The following is a 14615-nucleotide window of genomic DNA, read 5'->3' on the forward strand; positions in this document are numbered from 1 at the left end:
CTTGCCAGGGAAGCGTTTATTATGCTGAGCCATCTCCCCAGCCCATTTCCTGCTTTCTTTACAGTTTACTGCATGGTTAAACAGAGACTCAGAAATACATACTGATGTATTTGTCATTATTTTTAAAATAAGAGAAAAATAAGTCATAAAACATTTTTATTTAACAAAAGTTTATTAATTCTTATAGTATAATTATGCTTGTCTCTGAGGTTATAAAGACTCATAACTCCTCCTGTATAAATATACTTATCACCCAGTTGGATAAGTACAAGTGCACTATTACAGAAAACTTATATTTTCAGTGAGACATCAAATTTGAAGGCTGAGTAGAGTTTTATGAAGAGGAAATGAGTGTATCATTCTAGGCCAAGGGGGGAAAAAAAGCAGTATGAACACAACAGAATCAAATTTGGGAAGCAAGAAATGCTATGAGATTTATTTTAGATGTTTGGGAAGATGATGATGCCAGGAAGGTGGGATTGGTACTTGCTAAAAATTTAGCAGGTAGCTGAAGGATTTTTTAAAATAATGGTGTGGCATGCTATAAACTTTTAATTTGAAAAGCTATCCTGAAACAGTGAAAGATGGTAGTCTATATTTGCATGGCTGCTTCTTAACTTGGTAATACTATTAAAACATAAATGTTTATACATTTATCTATAGTAAAATCATTTATTCAGGATTTACAAAATAATGAATTGTTCAAATTGAATAAATTTTTTAAGTAACTAAAGGGTAGCCCTTTAAATATCAAGCTTGAGTGTTTCCTAACCATTTTGGTGATATTCTAAAATGTTGTTTTTACCTTATAAAACAATAGACTGAGTTTAATTTAATCACCTGCATATTTAGAATAGCCTAGATAGATATAAGTAATTGTTTTATTATGCTTGCAAGAATTAGACTATTTGCCCACTATACAGTGATTGATTAATAATTTAATGAGCATTTTCTCAGTTCCTGCTATGCTTTAGGTGTTGAGCTAAATACTATAAAGTAGTATAGAAGTGCATATACAATTGTAATATAAGACAAATTTGTAAGTGTATTGGACAGTTATATGTGAAGTATTGTGGAAGTTCAGAGGAAGAAGGTACTGTAGTTGGAGATAAACTAAGACTAACAAGACTTTTGCATTTGACTGATCTTTTGAGTTGATTGAAATAGAAGTTGGGATCTGAGGTAGGTGCTGAACACACCTGAAAGAGGTATTCTCATTGAACAAAATAGGAAAACTATTTAAAATATTGGGAGGTAGAAAATAAGAGAATTGAGTCAAATTTTAAGGTGAGTCAAATAGAAAACATAACATGTTAGCCTAAGAGTCTAGGACTTGCTTTTCAGTAAGACATTGTTTGAACTTTTAAAAAGAATTTCTGAATATTTTTGAAACTGCCTTTTAAATAAACATTAAGGATTTGGTTGACAAAGTTATAGGTATGGTCATTTGAAGACCTTTTCTTATACTAAGCAAATGGAAATAGGACAAGTGATAGTGGAGCTGTGGAGTAAAGTAAGGAGGATTTGGCAAATTAGAGGTAGAAGATTGGCAAAAGAGACATGGCTCAAGGTTTTAAATCTTGTTCTGGGAAGATAGATACAACAGTTGTCTAGCAGACAAGCAGGATAACAGAAGAGTAGGAGTCACTTACCTCTGTGTCATTTGTCTAGCAATACATCATGCAGCTGTACACTGTAACAAAGCAGTGGCACTTACTGAATCAGTGAGGTTTTTATTGAGAAAATAGAGCCCAAGAATTTTGTAGTATTGTAGTTTAAAATACTTAAATTTTTCTGATTCCTGATTCTGCTATTTATTGGTTATAAAGTTTAGTTCCATTTAGTTTAATTTTTGTTTTAAATAAACATCTTATTTTCCTAAGTTTTAATCCTCTGGCATTCCTATTAGTTTTGTTAATTAAAGCTCTCTGGGTTTTGCTTTTTATAATGTAGGTTTAAAAACTTACCTTAAGGGGCCGGCAGGATAGCTCAGCAGTCTAAAGTGCCTGCTTGGGCAAGCTTAGGCAAAGCACAGGGACCACCGTTCAATCCCTGGCACCACATGCCATACCAGCCCTGCGCCCCTGGGCAAGATGAGCGGGTCCCACAAGAAAAAAAACAACAACAAAAAAAACACCTTAAGTGTTTATATCTTTAGTTGTAATATTTGTGTTTACTATGATCTCTAGCCTAGCATGAATTTGTTGAATGCTATTTATAATTTGGATTAGGGTATAGTTTGACCTTACAGTCACAAGACATGTTGCTGACCAGACATATTCTTTAGGAAATTTGCTTTAGTTGACTTTTTTTTTTTTTTTTTGGCAGAATTGAGGATTGAACTCAGGCCCTTGCACTTGCCAGGCAAGCGCTTATTCTACTGAGCTATCTCCCCTGCTCCTGCTTTTGACTTTATGGGTATAATGCAGTTATACACTTAACTTTCTCTTTTACAGATTAGGGCAAGAAGATCACTTGCTAGAGATTGATACTCCCTCACCCAAAAACAGGAAAGTGGAATTTACTATTTCTTTGTTGTTTAGGGTTTAGGAATAAGGTTAACTTGTTACCCAGTATTCAAAGTAAACATATATATTTGTGACCTGAGATGGAAGTTAACCAAAATAGAAAATGCCTTGTCAATATGTTTGGATATAGTTTTAGATTTTGTGGTAATGTATAAAGCTTTCAAAAATTGCCAAAGCCAAATTACATCCTATGGGACCATAAATTTGTGACATTTAGCACTGTAAGCCTGTCTAATTTAAGTTGAATGTGATTATATCAAAGATAATTTAAAGTAAGGTGGTTTTCTTACCCAACTATTCCTGCTACATCTGAAATGATGTTTTAGAAATGTTGAGACTGTAGAAGACAGAGTATGACAATGCCCTGATAACTGCAGAGGGGGGAGTTGACAATGATGATTCTAAACAGAAGTCACTCAGCAATTTTGTCCATATGTTTTTAATGTTTATTTCAGTTTTAGATGTGTTTTAGTCAAAGAAAAGTGATTGATACTCAGAACAAGTGTCTATTTTTTTCTCTTAATAAAATAAGTAGGGAAATTAACGGAAAAATTTTCTTTTCCTCACCCCGTTACCACAAGGGAGTAATGCATTTGCTGTCTTACTAACTCATACTTCATTCACCACAAGCTATTTTTAGCTACAGTTTCAGCAAGGGAGTAAAACTAGTAATCTTTAATTTCTCTATTCATAAGAATGTGTAATGAAGTATCATATTGATACTACTTTTCACTTTTCATTTTTAGAGTACTTGCTCAAAATATTCTCTTAGCAAAAGAAACAACAGAGGGAATAGATACGGTACTGAGTAAGAGAAAAATCTTGTTACCTACTCTTCTGGATACAGGATTAGTATTTAGAACATATAAAAACCTCAAAGGCAGGAATGGTGGTGCATGCCTATCATCCCAGTACTTGGGAGGCTGAGACAGACTAGTTGCCACAAGTTTGAGGCCAGACTAAATTATATAAGGAGGCCCTGTCTCAACATCCCCCAAAAGAACTTAAAAAATTAACTCCTAGAAAACAAGCCAAAAAATGGGCAAATGAACTGAATGATTTTTTACAAGAAGTACAAATAGCTAATAAGTATATGGAAAATGTACATCTTTAACCATTAGAGAAATGCAAACCGAAACTACTTTGAGATTCAATCTCAACCCAGTCAAAAAAGCTATTGTTAAGAATACAAAAAATAAATGCTGGTAAAGGCTGGAGGGATGATTGGGGAGACCCTCTCTGTACTGTACATGGGAATGTAAACTAGTACAACAACTAGAAGTAAGTATGGAAACTCCAAAAAACTAAATACCATTTTATACAACTGTATAATTTCTGGGTTTATTTCTCTAAGTCAGAAAACAGTAGTGATACATTCATTTGACTTTGGGTTTTTTTGTTTTGTCTTTTGGTGGAACTAGGGATTGAACTCAGGCCCTTGCGCTTGCCAAGGAAGCATTTATTCTACTGAGCCATCTCCCAGGCCTAGTGATACATTCATACTTATGTTTATGTTCACAATAGTTAGACAATGGAAATAGTGCAGATGCCTTTCAGCAGATAAATACATAAAGAAAAAAAAATAAACACAATGGACTATTACACAGCCATAAAGAAGAGTGAGGTCATGTCTTTTTCAGGAAAGTGGATGAACTAGGGATCACTGTGTTAACTGAAATAAGCCAGATTCAAAAAGTTAATTATAATTCTTTATATTAGAAGTCAAGTAAATAAAACACATGAATAAATAAAGAGATAACAGGAAACTAAGATATAGAATTTTGGAGAATGGACTCACCAGGATGAGAGGGGAGGAAAAGATAAAAGAGGTGACAGGATAGAAAATGATAAAGATATGTTGAATGCATGTACCAATTTTAAAAAATGAAATTCATTTGGTATTACTGACATGTATAATTTTAAAAAATCTGTTACTAATCAATCATCCCATCAAATAGCAGAGGCTGCTACAAATTGTAACTTTTTTTTTTGTACCTGGGATTGAACTCAGGACTTTGCCCTTGCCAGACAGGCACTTATGCCACTGAGCTATCTCCCTGGCCCTGATTTTTTTTCTGTATGGACTCTTCTGAACTAAGATTATAAGGCCCTAATATCTTAACCTCCATCTTTGTAGGGCAAACTGAGCTACATGTCTCTTTTAGTTTAATACTAGTTAAGCTACAAATTTATTTCTCAAACCAAAGGAAATTTGCTTTCCATATAGCTCACGTTACAGATCAAATGTTTAAATATGTTAGTTTGTTAACATTGCCACTGATTGCTTTGTGATTCTGGTTTAATTACCATTCTTTAGTCAGTGGGAATGGAAACTAATAAAACTGATGATTGTTAAAGTACTGAAAAAATTCCTACTGACACACAGGATCAAAGAGAAGTGATAAGAATACTTTAAAAGTTATTAATTGTGTATTTTATACTTAGTTCCTGATTAGAAGGAAAATACTGCTTTTTGTAATAATAAACTACTTAAACTACTCATCCTAGGAATGATTAGATAACAGTAGAAGAGGGCCGGCGAGATACTCAGCAGACCAAGTGCCTGCTTAGGCAAGCTCAGGGACCAGGGCTTGATCCATGGTATCACGTACCATGCTGGTCCCACCCTCACAACGGAGTCTGGGCGTGGCCGTGCATGCCCATAATCCCAGCACTTGGGAGGCTGGAAACAGGAGGATCACTATGAGTCTGAGCTACATGGTGAGACCCTGTACCAAGTACATTAAAAAGGGCCAGGGATATGGCTCAATAGAATAAGCACTTGCCTGACAAGCGCGAGGTCCTGAGTTCAATCCCCAGGTCTGCAAAAAAAAAAAAAAAAAAACAACCCAAAAACGAATACCAAATACAATGGAAAAAAAAAAAACAGTAGAGGAGTCCTTTCTAGTTTTCATGTGTTGTGCAGAATGTAGATTCAACAAATTTTCTCTGAATAAGCTACCTTTTTTTTTTTTTTTTTAATGGGTCAAGAGTTTAAGGGGCTGATCTAGAACTATATGTAACCTTTCTCATTTAGGGCATTAGCTTCTCAGGACCAAGACTAAGGACATAATTACTGTTTAAAAATTATTAAGAATTTCAAGACTACAGCAGTAAACCACTCAAAGTATGGAACCCTGTGCAGTTTCACACATCCATGAAATCTGGTTTCTCAGATACTTTTTTTCTTTTATGTATGTAGTACAGGGTCTACAGGGTCTCACTACTCAGATCGGACTCATAGTGATCCTCCTGTTTCAGCTTTCCAAGCTCTGGGATTATAGGTGTGTGCCACCATGCCCAGTCGCATTCACTGTATCAGCACAATCCGGGGACAGGACCAGCACGGCGCACCATCTCAGTAATTTTTTGTACTAACAGAAAAGTATAAACTGAAGAAAAAAACTTTTTCTCTTCTTAATTTCTTATACATTTCTTTCTTTTTTTCTTTGTTAAATTTTACATGCATATATCTGATAATATGAATAACTGGTTGGAAAACTATGTATTACAACGAATACTGTGAAATTCATATTACTTTGTTAAGTGAAATTCTGTATCATTTTTAATTTTTTGTTTTAATTCTAATTTGTACTCTTTAAAAAATAAAAATAAAATTAAAAAGAAAAACCTTGCTCACATGGTTTCTTTCCCCTTACCTTCATCGTTAGTTTGTAACCAATATAATTATTTACAAAAGCAAAAAACTCTGGTTCTTTTCAGTTAGATCTGAGAGAAAGATGATGACATTTACAGTCTTTTATATTCTTGAGGCTCATCAACCTTGAAGGATTAGCTACAACAATCAGAATTGAGTTTGTTTTTTCACCTCACACTTGTGTGTCCCTTGGGACATGTGCATCTTCTTCCCTCCCTGCACTGCAACTGCCACCCTTGCCACCAGCTTTGAATGGTAATAGGATGGATTATAGTTTACCCATTTGTGTTTTTATCACTGCTGTCTTTCTGAGGAACTCATAATTGTTGTTGCTTACCTAATTTGTATAAGCTAACCAGATAGACATTTTCTTCCATCTTATTTTAATTACTGTACATATAACCTGGTGCTTTATGTTTCACTTTAATGCAGTGTTATGTTTTGAATATTCCCTCCAAAATTCATGTTGAGGGGTTGGGGAGATGGCTCCGAGGTGTAAGTGCCTGCCTGGCAAGCGGAAGGTCCTGAGTTTGATCCCCAGTACAATAAAGAAAAAGAAAAAATTCGTGTTGCTTCTGTAACAGTATTGAGAGGTGATTAGGCCAATGGAACTGTTATTATGGGAAGAATGGATGTTGTAGACTGCTTACATACCAAGCAGACATTTGTTACAGAGGCTGAGCAGAGAGCCCACTACTGGGTAATGCCCACTACAGCTGTCAAGAAACCTTCTAGTCCCCAGAACAATAGAGCTACTAGCATGCAGTGCCAGCCTGGGAGAACCACAGCACATTACCTCAACCCAGGGTGTGGGGCTATAAAGGGTTGCAAGCCTGATCTGAGTGTGTTTAGCAGGTCTTTTGTGGAGTTTGAGTTTGTTTTATCATCTCACCTTTGGGTTTGGAATCTTATGTTGGCACTGGAATTTTAAAAAGATTTTTAGAGGTCATTAGAATGGAATGGATGTGTTTTGTATGTGAGAAGAACTTGAGTTTTAGGGAGCTAGGGGACGGAATGGTATTACTTAATTGTCCCCGCTAAAATTCATGTTGACGTTTTATTGCTGTTGCAATAGTATTAAGAGATAAGAGAACCTTTAAGAAAGATAGGGCTATTGGAATTTGCTGTTATTGTGGGAGTTGGTTGCTTATTGCAGGAGTAGATTTCTGATTAAAGGCTGTTTGCTGGTTTCCTGATAGTTTGTCCTGTGCTCGCTCACCTTTCTGCCATGTTATGACTGAACAGGGAGGCTTACCAGATGGTGGTTCCGCGCCCTGGCCTCCCAGCATCCAGACTGTAACCAAGTACATCTTTGTTAATTTCTAACTTACCCAATCTGTGGTATTGTCACAGCTGCAGATGATGGACTAAGGCACTTAGAGATGCCAACAATCAGGGAAGAAACAGATGAATGGGACTTTCAAATAATTTGGCAGGGGGGATAATTGTACATAAAAATATTTTGGTAATGGCTAAAATCTTCAGATGTTTTCATGGAATAAGACCTTATTCTCTGAGGCTATTTCTAGAGTAAAGAAAAAAGATAATAATGGGCAGAAAAGTAAAATGGGCAATAAATTTCATTTACTCATGTTAAAGCTTTAAGTAACCTATTTTTCTTATACATATAAAACTAAACAGTGGTTCACAAAACAAGCTTGAATTTTTGTTATTTATTAATAAGCTCTTCAGTGGTCTGGTTGAATGCTGTGGACATGTTGTATTTCATAGCAGTATGATATTCTTTCTCAGAACTTACAGTGTGTTGTACTTAACTTTCCTATTTTAGTTCATCCTGGATAGCTGTTTTACTGAAAAGTGTGTTGTAGAGCTTTTTGTGTATGACCTTACAGCTCAGTTCATTTTTCTCACAAGTATTCCCAGTAAGAGTTTAAAACTTTTTAAAAATCAGATAACTTCATTTTTTAGTCTTCCAGTTGAAGTGGATCACTTAGACAGCGTCTGCCATCCTATATAGGCAGGTGTAAGTGGAGGAAGGTTTGAGGCTGAATCAGGAAAGATAAAACTAATTTAGAATACTTTGGGGCCACGGAGATAGCTCACTGGCGTGTCTGCGTGGCAAGTACAAGGCCCTGAGATTGATCCCCAGTGCACACAAAAAAGGATACTTTGGAAATTAAATATTTGTGAGGGGGCTTTTTTCTTTAGCACTAATAATTACAAATAAAACCTAGAATGGTGTTGTGTAAGTTGACTATTTGGCAGATTATTCATATAAACAACTTCATCATACCTTTGGTTATTTATCAGAAATATTGATAAGATCCATTATACTGAAATTGAATATGTTAGTGATACATTCTATATTTAATGTCCTAGGAACTCTTGGTATAGTCTAGAATAAAACTTTTTCCCTCTAGATACAAAAATCCATTAAATGTGAATGTTTATAATAAATGTTTGTTGATCATCTTTTTCACTTACTATATAATTTTGTGTAAACCATCTCTTATGTAGAGAATGCATGTAAATATCTCCTATGTGTACAGGTTAATAATATGTTAAGTATACTTTCTACAGACTTTTCTAAATGGTATGGGCAGTATTACAGAGTTATAGTTAGATATTAGTATTAGGAGGGGAAAAAAAAAACTTCTCCTGTTAAATGGATTCATGTTTCACCTACTAGAAAAAAGATTATTTCATTTTAAAGTAGTAATGGAGAGATTAAGACATTGAGACATTTAGGTTTAATTACCATGGTCCTCAGGTTTTTTGTGTTTTAACCATATGGATATGGATTCTAAAGATTCTTGGAGTGTGGGGTTCTTTAACCCTGCTTGGAGCCCTAGCTACCAGAAACTGTTGTCAGATGCTGGCAGAGTTGTCCTACTTCTAGCATCATAATACTTTCAAATGTTAATTACTATAAAAACCATGACATTCACATGTAAAATTTCTATTTGATCATTTGTAAAATAGCCTAAACTTCTAAGTTTCTAGAGTCAGTACAGTATCACAAATCAGACAATACTTCTTTCCCCTCTAGTAAAGAAGTTAAAATATTTTTGCATCTGAGTAAACATATCCATTTTCATTTTTAAAGTAGTATCATAACATTTAAATGTAACAATATATTTTATAAAACATTCTTTTGCATACTTACCATTCCCTGCCCTTCTCAAACTTCAGTTTGCTGTATACCCCTAACATTAGCATGCTGTGTAGACTGCCTTTAAAAGTAATTATAATGTATTATGTTTGTATCAATAGTAATTTATTTACATTTTAAAAAGAACTTGAATGCTATAGAGCAATTTTGACAGCTAGCAAGCTCATCAAAGTAAGAGTCTACCTGGAATTTCCTGATAAACCAAATGCTTGCTCTTTTCTACATAACAGAAGCAGGGGTTGCGTGTGGTTTACCTTGTAGGTGGAAAAGTTGCTGGCATATAGTAGTACTTGTCCCTTGAGTTTACTGAACTCGCTATTTTCAATGTGTGAATCACTTAAAATCTAGAGCAACTAGGAAAAAGCACAAGGTACTTTAGTCATATTCATTATGCAGAACAAAATTTCTATGTATAAGCTACTCTGTTTTATGATTTTTATTTTAGATAATGACAAATATGTGGCTGTAGCAACATACTTAAACAAATGGTGCAGAGGGAATGGATAGGATCGTTACCTGTATTGAATACTTGTATTTCCATTCTTGTACCAGTTAAATGTCAGTGGCTAAATAACTGGGGGGTCTCCCCTCTATTTATACTCCTGAAGAATTTGTAGAGTTTCTGTTGTGCGCCTTGACTCTTGACTGAGTAGTGAAAACCTTGTAAGGTTTTTCTATTCCAGATTTTGGTTGTCTAGTTTTGAATTAGCCATTCTTTAATACTTGACTTCCAGTAATTCTTTATTTGTTAGACTCTTGTTCTAAGGTTACATAGAAAAAGACTGTGATTCCTAGATTTTACTTTTAAACAAGTAGGTGATAGATGGTACCAGTGGCTTGAATAAGATTTTTTAGTTTCTTAGGGTTTTCAGTTTTCTGTGTGTCATTTTTATTAGCATTGCCGCTTGCAAACTGTTAAGAAACCCTGTTTGTTGGTTTTGTAATGGTAGCATCTGTTCTTTTGGAGTCTGTACTTTGAGCAACTCATTTCACAGAATCATTGAATAGCCAATTCCTGTTCTTTCTTACTTAGAATTTTTTCAGGGGATTTCATGGAACAGAATTAAGAGAAGAAAAGTCATTTGAATGACTTGTTTGTTTCCCTCCCCCTTTGGATCCCTTAGCAATAAACTCTTACCTTCTCTTCCTGCTGATTGATGAGCAGAACCCTGGATTACTGTCATCTCTTTGTCTACAGGAATGGTATAGCTGTATTCAACAATTTATAAAATGTTATGTCCTATCTACTTCAACCTATAAAAATATTTTCTTTTATTATATCAGTTTTTAAAATACAATTAGAAGGAAAGCCAAATGATGGAACATTTCAAGATCAGCACTAAAATCTTGGGTCTATATTAATATTTTTAAATCTCCTCTTCCCTCTTTTTAATCATATTTTAAAAATTGTTGCTAAGCATAGTGGCACATGCTGTAATCGTAGAAGCAATTAGTATTACAGTGAGTTCAAGATCAGCCTGGGCTGTACAGTGACTTCAAGTCTAGCCTGAACTACATAGCAAGACTCTGTCTCAAAAAATCAAACAAAAATAAAAAATAAAAATAATAAACTGTTGAAGAAAATATAAAATGAGAAAATGTAGAAAGCAGTAAACATCAGATCCCTTTATAAAATATATGAGATAATGAATTTATATTTACTTTCTAATAAACTCATGTGCATGACTGTACCTGTAATATAAATTGAGTTAAAACATGAAAAGTTAAGCTTTTTTGCCTTTGAATTGCTATGAAAATTGATTTTTTTAAATCAAGCTTTTTAGGGGCTGGTGAGATGGCTCAGTGGTCTAAAGCACCTACTTAGAACAAAGCTAAGCTAAGCAAAGCACAGGGACCGCGGTTCAATCCCCCAGCATCACATGCCAGCCAGCCCCGCCCCCTGGTGGGCTGAGCTGGCTACACACACATATACACACAAAAATAAATAAATAATTTAAAAATAAATAAATCAAGCTTTTTATTATATTATTGATACCTACTCAACAGTGTAGGAATCAAATGAAAACTTAGTTTAATGACCTTAAATAAAAGGTTACAATTTTCCTGGAAATGAGGAAGCTTTAACTGGATGTTAAAATTATGCATGATCAAAAACATCAGGATTACTCTATTGTAATAATTGACCAATTGAGTTTCCCATTTATTACTTAGATTTTCTCAGTTCTAGTTTTGTATGGTAAAACATTATTTGAAAAAAAATAGTATAGGACAATTGTATACAGATATTACTGCTACTGACGAATTTGGGTACAAACATGCATGACTCATGGAATAGGAAAATTAATGAAAACTTATTTCTAAATTTATGTAGATGGTCTGACCTTTCTCTAAAATAAATGTTTTAAAATGCATAAGAAGTGTTATGTTTTTCTTTTCCCTTTTTTAGCCTTAGATTGTAAGCAAAAGAAATCAAGATCAAGATCTGGAAGCAAGAAGAAAATGTTAACATTACCTCACGGTGCTGACGAGGTTTACATTCTCCGATGCAGGTATATACTTATTTTGCTCAATTGGTCAGTTTCTTCAGACTTTGATTTGAGACATATTAACCAGTTTATTGAAGATTTTTAATATGTGGGACAGTACATTCTCGATATCAAGTTACAAATGAACTTTTGGAGACAAGCTTAAAATTTTATTTACCTCAAAATATAGTATAGTTTACTTCAACACCTAATGGCTTGAGTTTTATCTATTAGGCAAGAGACTGCACTATTCTGTGATTTATAAAATTTTAGTTATGTTTTAGTTAGGTTTGTTTGGTTCAGTTTGGTTTGGTTCAGTTTGTACTGTCTTAAGTTTCTGGTTATCAGGGAATATAACTTCCTCTCTTATACACACCTCTTTGGAAAAATTCATATAAGAATATACATAAACACCTTGGTGTAAGAAATTCTCAATTGAGGAAGAGTCTTTAGGATGAAAACTTTCAGAGTAATAATTGGCAAATAAATAAGATGTGGAGATATTAAGACACTTAATTTTAACCTGAATAAGGTTTTCACTTCAGCAAATGTTAGTGTAATTTGTTCTATCTATTAATAAATATAGGAATTGAGAGTCTTGAGATAGCATTAAATCATTTTCAACTGCATTTAGAAATCTGCCAGACTAGTACTATATGTAATACTGTATATAGTAATGTTTATTTTGTATATTTATGGTTTTTATGTAAATTGGTTCTAAATAAAGGAAATTGGTTGTGTTAAGAAAACTGTAATCAACCTTATTCTGTAGGTTTTGTGGCCTAGTCTTTCGAGGACCATTGTCTGTTCAGGAAGACTGGATTAAGCACTTACAGCGACACATTGTAAACGCTAATCTTCCACGGACTGGAGCTGGCATGGTGGAAGTCACGTCACTACTTAAAAAGCCTGCCTCCATTACAGAAACTTCATTTTCTCTACTAATGGCAGAAGCAGCTTCATAGAACCAGGAAACCTTTTAAATAGCAAATTTGAATCGGATGTAAATTTGAAATTCTTTTGTCTTTTTTTTTTTGTAAGCCACATTAAATTATCTGTTTATAAATACTAAAGCAGGAAAATGGGGAAAAATGAATTACACTGATATCAGAGCAAACTGAATACTTAAAACAGTTAGTAGTCTATATATTTTACAGAGGACAAAAAAATGTGTTTTTAAGGTTTACTAAGTTTTGTTGGTTAACTGTTCACTTACTAGAAGATATTACACATGTAAACAGCCATTTACAAACTGTTGCACATGGATATATGTAGACAGGCTTATTGGAAAAATATGTTTTCTGCAGTGTTACCAGAATCAAGGCTCTGTTTATTCCCCATAAGACTTGCATAGAAAAATAAAATATTATATATTTTGTTTGTATGTATTTAGTGTTTTGTATAATATCAGGAATTGCTAACTGAATTACTCAACTTAGGGCATTAAATATCATGTACTTCATAGTTTGAGACTGTTCACTCAAATAGGGCAGAGTAATATTCTATGTAGATGTGTAAGTGTTTTTTTAAAATCACATGGAATGGTTTTTTTTATACTAAAAAGTGGAGGGAGATTTGTTTAAACAAGTATTTCTAAAAGAAATATGTACATAGTCCTGGAAATTATTTGTGGTAAGGAAATATTCTTTACTCCAATTGCATTTCTCAGACAATAAAGTGGTGCATCCATGCTACCTCCTACTTTGTCAACAAAGATGCTATTTACCCTTTACATTTTTGTATCATAATAGATTAAAAAGGTCTAATGTTCTTTATTGCAAGACATCCTTTTGTTAAAAGATTTCTTTTTAATGTTTTACCTAAAATTTGACATGCTTACAGGACAGGTTTGCCTCTTACTTTATTTAACATTGTAGAAATGTAATAATAAAAGATACTACACAATTTAGAATAGGCTTTTTCATTTATATTATCTTCCAAATTCAATCAGTTAGCAAAACTTAATACACCAATTAAAATATTTCTACATATGATGAGAATGTTTACAATTTAAATTTTAGAACTTGTTTTGGATGTGATTATATGTACAAAAATTGTGTAACACTATGCTCATGCTAAGAACCGACATAACGGAATTATTGAAATAAATGTGCTGTGAGGAATGGAAAATATGGTGCAGGTGTCTTGGTCATGATAAATTGTGATTATTCTTTTAAGTTCTTTAAAAACCAAGTCAGTTCTTTTAAAAAAAATTGAGATTCCTTTACAAATAACAGTTTTTGTATGCAAGCACCATTTCATTTAATTTCATGTAGTTTGGCTAATATTGTAGTTGAACCAAGGATATGCATTGATACTTTTCCTCATATGTAAATAAAGTTAAAAACAGTTAAAATACGGAGTATTTTGGTAGAGTATATACATACCTCACTGCCGGTGAAAATTGTTTTCCTATGGTATATCTCCTTACCAGAAAAATCTCTAAATAAAAAAAGACTTAAAGAAAATGATAACGTCTATAATGTGAAGAATTTCTTATTTTTTCAGTGGTAGAAATAGTCTTTTTGAGATTGTATTTCATTGAATTAAATTGTTTTTATTTACCAGGTCACTTTATACATAGGATATAGACTTTCTAGAAGCACCTCTTTGGTCAACATTATTGTATATGAGAAGATAATTTTTCTCATTCATTATTAATTAACTCTTTTAATCCAGGACCACTTGCTGTGTGAAATTAGAAGGTTAAATTAGATGAATCATTCCCAAGCTGGGGGTCCCTTGACTCTTGAGTATTAGGTGAGAGAAAAATGCTTAAGTTACTTTTTTTTCAGTTTTTTCAAGAGGCC

The 14615-nt window shown here is 33.6% G+C and overlaps 1 protein-coding gene across 10 annotated transcripts in view; it reads left to right on the forward strand.

The window, feature by feature from the left end:
• The window catches only part of Znf644 (zinc finger protein 644), a 108931-nt gene extending 94657 nt beyond the window's left edge, over positions 1 to 14274 (forward strand). For all 10 annotated transcript variants that reach the window (XM_004635737.1, XM_023720279.1, XM_023720285.1 and 7 more), the window contains 2 exons: positions 11727 to 11829; positions 12578 to 14274. In XM_004635737.1, coding sequence (XP_004635794.1) covers positions 11727 to 11829; positions 12578 to 12770 — 296 coding nt within the window. In that variant the 3' untranslated portion in view covers positions 12771 to 14274. The remainder of the gene's footprint in view (positions 1 to 11726; positions 11830 to 12577) is intronic.
• The last annotated feature ends 341 nt before the right edge of the window (positions 14275 to 14615 follow it).

This window comes from Octodon degus, unplaced genomic scaffold (genome assembly GCF_000260255.1).
Source record: "Octodon degus isolate 3935 unplaced genomic scaffold, OctDeg1.0 scaffold00074, whole genome shotgun sequence".
Classification (NCBI taxonomy): Eukaryota; Metazoa; Chordata; class Mammalia; order Rodentia; family Octodontidae; genus Octodon; species Octodon degus.